General features: G+C 32.4%; 1 protein-coding gene across 2 annotated transcripts in view; it reads left to right on the forward strand.

The window, feature by feature from the left end:
* The window catches only part of PPARA (peroxisome proliferator activated receptor alpha), a 952,408-nt gene that overhangs the window by 566,954 nt on the left and 380,454 nt on the right, over nucleotides 1-5,000 (forward strand). The window contains exon 3 of one of the 2 annotated variants that reach the window (XM_044088095.1): nucleotides 1,419-1,652. In XM_044088095.1, coding sequence (XP_043944030.1) covers nucleotides 1,457-1,652 — 196 coding nt within the window. In that variant the 5' untranslated portion in view covers nucleotides 1,419-1,456. Of the gene's footprint in view, nucleotides 1-1,418; nucleotides 1,653-5,000 lie in introns of those variants that run through there. The other variant, XM_044088096.1, reaches the window with a different exon arrangement.

A 5,000-nucleotide genomic window follows, 5' to 3' on the forward strand; every position in this document is an offset into this window, starting at 1 on the left:
TGTAAGCCTATATGATCAATCCAGATGCTAACAGACATATATTTTCAAGGCCCTAGTCCATGAGACAAGTATAATTTGGCAGTGTATGCCATTGGAACATGGTGTATATTGTGCAGAATTCTTCTAAGTGCTTTAATTTAATACTTTTACAATGATGATAGTTGTTGAAATGTATAGAAACAGGTTTCCAAAGAAATACTAGTTGAAAGGCACACTGTGCTGGTCATGGAGTACTGCTGAATGTACTGGTCAAACATTATGCATTTTGATGACCCTCTATAGCTGGTACTCCACCTGTCCAAAAAACATTCAGGCGTTCTGCCTGCCTCTTCAGATCATGATGCCATATTTTGCTGTTCCCCTCCCAGTCATCTGACAGAGCTTGTACATGCCAGTTTTTAGGCACCACTATTCCCCCCATCTCATAAACATCTCTGCCTCTAATTGGAAAATAATCATTGTTTCTTCTTTATATCTCAAACTTTCATTGATAACTAATATTGTTTTGTACTCCCCTCACCCATTCCTCCTGTACTACCAAGCTTCTGTATGTTCCTTATACATCTTTCTTGTGTGTGTACCTCATGTTTCTTTTCTTTTAACACCATTTCCATGTCCCCAGCACAAAGCAATGCCAATTAATTCTCTGTATTTTCTATAAATGTCATGCTGTGGCTATAATCAGTACTCACTGCTCCTTTATGTGTTTGATTCATTGGCACAGCATGCTAAGGATTCACACTATTTAGCTGGAACACTATGGATCACTTCATGGCAATGGTTACTGTTAAAGCAGAGAAAGCTAAACAGCACTGCATTTCCCACATTTCAGTATCACTGGTGTGCTCTTTCCCCAGCCTCATCTGCTTGTGAGAGACCTGCATATGTTTGTGCTTTGGGGCAACAATTAAATCCTAGTGAACAGGCTCAAAATCACTGCCTGGACTCATGGAATCTGATCATCAAGTTCCCTGCATTTAGTGTTTATATTAACACATACTCAGTGGAAGGTGTTTCTTTTGTAGGGTGGGGTTAGGCCATAACAGCAATTACTTAGAAGCCAGTACAGGGTAAGCTAACACAGATTGTTCTGGGAAAACAGCAAACTGAAAGCAGATGAACATATGTTTATATGCAAAAGTTAAAGCGAAAGGGCTACATAAAGATTATAAAACTCTGTATCTGTGTGTAGTGTAGCATAAAAAGATGTATGGTTGTTGATGGGTGAGTAGCAAGTTAAAAAAAGCAATAGAACAATACAAGAAAATTAAAATTCCTATTGGACAATAGTTCCTGGAGCAGTGTATCTTAGAATATGGACCACTGTTTGTTAGTTTGTTTATTTATTTATGGCAATATTGTCTTTCCACACTTTTATCCTCTTTCAGAACTGCATTTTTTGTTATCATATTTTGCAGACTAATGAACTTTCCAACACCTGACATTGTTGACCAGAATGGTAGACACACAGAGCCAGTTGTGTCCACTTTCTCCCCTAAAAGAAAATGACCTGGGAGGTCCCCTTTCTGAAGATTTCCTGTATGAAATGAGTGACATTGCTCCGTCCATTGATGATGACAGCTCAGGGGCATTCAGCATCACAGACTTTGCCTCAGGAAGTTGTCCAGGATCTGATGGATCGGTGGTCACTGGTAAGAATTTGCCAGAACATCTGTTTGATCTTTTGCATGCTTGTTTGCATAACTTCTGAGAATCACAGTCTCTGTAACATATGATGTCATCAAAGAGTTTCCTGACTGACATGTTTTACTGAAGGTTTTCTGTATTATTCCCTCAGTAAACTTAGCTGACAAGTTGACTAAGCGAGGAACTACAGGTGCTCTGCTGACATGATGTTTTCCATTTTGTATCACTGGAATGAATAGTAATTTAGAAGTCTTGCTGTGCTTCCTCCAGTATTCGACAAATCTTTAGTACTCCTAGCCTAGGTTGCTAATGGACAAGTCCTGCTAGCTCCCATCAGAAACTAGATAAACGTAAGATTCTTTCTACCCTATACCACTGGAGAATATTGTGTAAGCCTCCTATCTGACTCTGTTCCAGTATTTCCAGAATCAGTTCCACATCCATATCATGAGATTGCAAGTAATTTAGTGTTACTGTGCTGTTATTATAGGCATTTTTGTTTGATTTTTAACCATAGCGTCAGTATTCTAAGCACAAATGCATTAAGTGCTGAAAATAAATTTAATCTAAATTTTTAAGTCAAGAGGTAAATCTGAAGTGTTGCAAACATACATATGTGTATAATAACTAGTAGTAAGTGTGAGGTAATACAGTGGGAAGAGGCCAAGAATTTATTTGGACTGCAAGATAGAGATTGCCTTCCATATCAAGGATTGATATCAGAGTACAGGGAAAGAGACAGCAATAGGAGGATCCTAGGCAAAAGACCAGCACTTTAAGAGTTTTTAGTAGAATCTAGATCAGAAGCTGCTGTTAAAAAAAGATTAATTAGTAGAGCGTACAAATACTGCATGATAACTATACGAATCAATCAGAGGAGGTTAGAAATTATTGGGAAGAGAGAACGGATAAGCAATTGACAAAGAAACAATGGGGATATATATGTATGTCTCCCAAATATGTAACAAATTCTACAAGATTTAGGATCTTTGCTTGGAAGTGTTTACATAGGTATTTTTATACCCAAATAGATTCCAAATTTTTCCTCAGGTATACAGCAAATGTTGGAGGTGTCAAGCCACCAGCTGGAAATCCAACAAATAATTTACTGAAATAACAAACAATGTTAAAAAATCACTATATAGAAACTGTAAGTGCTTTCGTTTAATTAGTATTAAACTTCATCAGACAACCTCCATATTACATCACTTCCTTTTATAACTTCCTATACATTTAAAAAAGCCCGCCAAATAACTATTCTAAACTTGCGCATGCCTAGTTGATAAAAATGTGGAAATAGAATGAAAAACATATTCAATCAAATTATGTTTATCATGTGGAATGAATACTTAATTAAATAAATAAATAATTATTATACATATAAAACATGTATAAAATCGGAATAAATTATTATTTCTTAAAATCCTAATAAATAATTATTAAACATACATAAATTATAAATAAATACATACGTTACTATTATTATAAATTTCCTAATTTTATAAATAATATAAAAAGATTAATCTTTGATTTTCTTCCTATCTAATGCTTTTAATTTTAAAATTGGCATTATTGAACTACATTCATTTATTCCTGGCCATGAATCAGCCTGCAATTTAATTTGCCATTGTAACACTTTCTTCTCTAAAAAAAGTCCCCATGGGCATTTATCACTTATTTCAACATGATCAATAGCCATAAAATAAAATTGATGATTTGTATACTCGTTAATATGTTTCACAAGGGCATTATTTAATTTATTTTTCTTTATAGAGTATTCATGTTCATAAATTCTTTGCAATAACATTCTCTCTGTTTTTCCTATATAAAATATGGGACAAGAATTACACATGGCTAGATAGACTATTGCTTTGGATTTACAATTATATTTACTTTTTAAAAAATATTTTTTAGTTCTCAGAAAAAAAACTATTGCCTTCTTTTATTTTATAACACCAATTGCAAGCTCCACATTTATTCATCCTCATATTTAAACTTTTATTAGTTGTTATGTTAGATCCATTTCTTAATATATCTTTAAAACATCTTCCTTTTCTATACACTATTCTAGGTAGATCAGATAAATATTTTTTACACTGTGGATCATCCATAAGAACTGTCCAACTATCATAAAATATTTCTCTTAATAAAAAATGTTCTTGAGAATAAGTGATTATTAAAGCTTTAGTAAAATCTTTCTTTCTGTTATTTATTAGGCTATTAGTATTATAATCTTCATTCATACTCGGTGTAATATTTCGATCAATAGTCTCTAACTCAATTTGTTTTCTCAGAATAGGCTTAAAATGCCCACGTTTTCTCTTGTTTGTTACTTCTAATATTAGTGAATCAACTAATGTCTCTGGGTAACATTTATTAATAAACATAGTTCTTAAAAATTTGCATTCTATTAAAAATTCATCAAACTTAGTAATCATACGAGCAGCTCTAACCAATTGTCCCTTCACTACAGATTTTTTCTGATGTTCGGGATGAGAACTATTATAGTGAAGAAAATTGTTTGAATATGATTTTTTTTCTGTGAATATTTGCAATATATGTTGCATTTTGTAAATCTTTCGTAAGCTGTACATCTAAATAATTAATACTATTTTCGTTAATATTCCAGGTAAATTTAAAAAAGTCTGTAGTTTGATTAGTATAAATTAAGAATTCATCTAAAAATTCCAAAGTACCATTCCACATAAGACAAACATCATCTTGGAACCGATGATAAGATTTAATATATTTAAAATATTGACTATTGAAAATATATTTTTTCTCCCAGAAAGCCATTACAAGATTTGCATATGTGCCTCCACAGGGGGAGCCCATTGCAATACCTTTTTTCTGTAAATAATATTTTTTATCAAAAGTTAAAAAATTATTATTTAAAACAATTTCAAGAAGTTCTATTATCAAATTAATTAGTTCTTGATTTAAACCTCGTTGAAATAACAATTCATTAATCCATTCAAGTCCTACTGTTTGAGGGATAACAGTATATAGATCGCAAACATCTATAGTGACCAAAATATCTTCCTTATCAAATTGAACCTCATTCATGTGCTGTAAAAATGTCCATGAATCTTTGCATATATGTTCTTCATTCTTAATAATCTTTTTAAATTCATAATCAACATATTTAGCACAAGCTGATGTAATAGAATTCCGACCATCAACTAATGGTCTCATCGGTGGATCGCTCATATTTTTATGAATTTTTGGGTTCCCGAAGAATATGGGAATTCTGGGAGAAATAATATTAAGATAATTAAGCAAATTAATGTCTATCCGTTTCTCTAAAAATAAATCATATAATTGAGAATTTATTTTTCTATAAGCTATATTTA

Source organism: Protopterus annectens, chromosome 11.part0 (genome assembly GCF_019279795.1).
Source record: "Protopterus annectens isolate FY-2018-M chromosome 11.part0, PAN1.0, whole genome shotgun sequence".
NCBI classification, from domain to species: Eukaryota; Metazoa; Chordata; order Ceratodontiformes; family Protopteridae; genus Protopterus; species Protopterus annectens.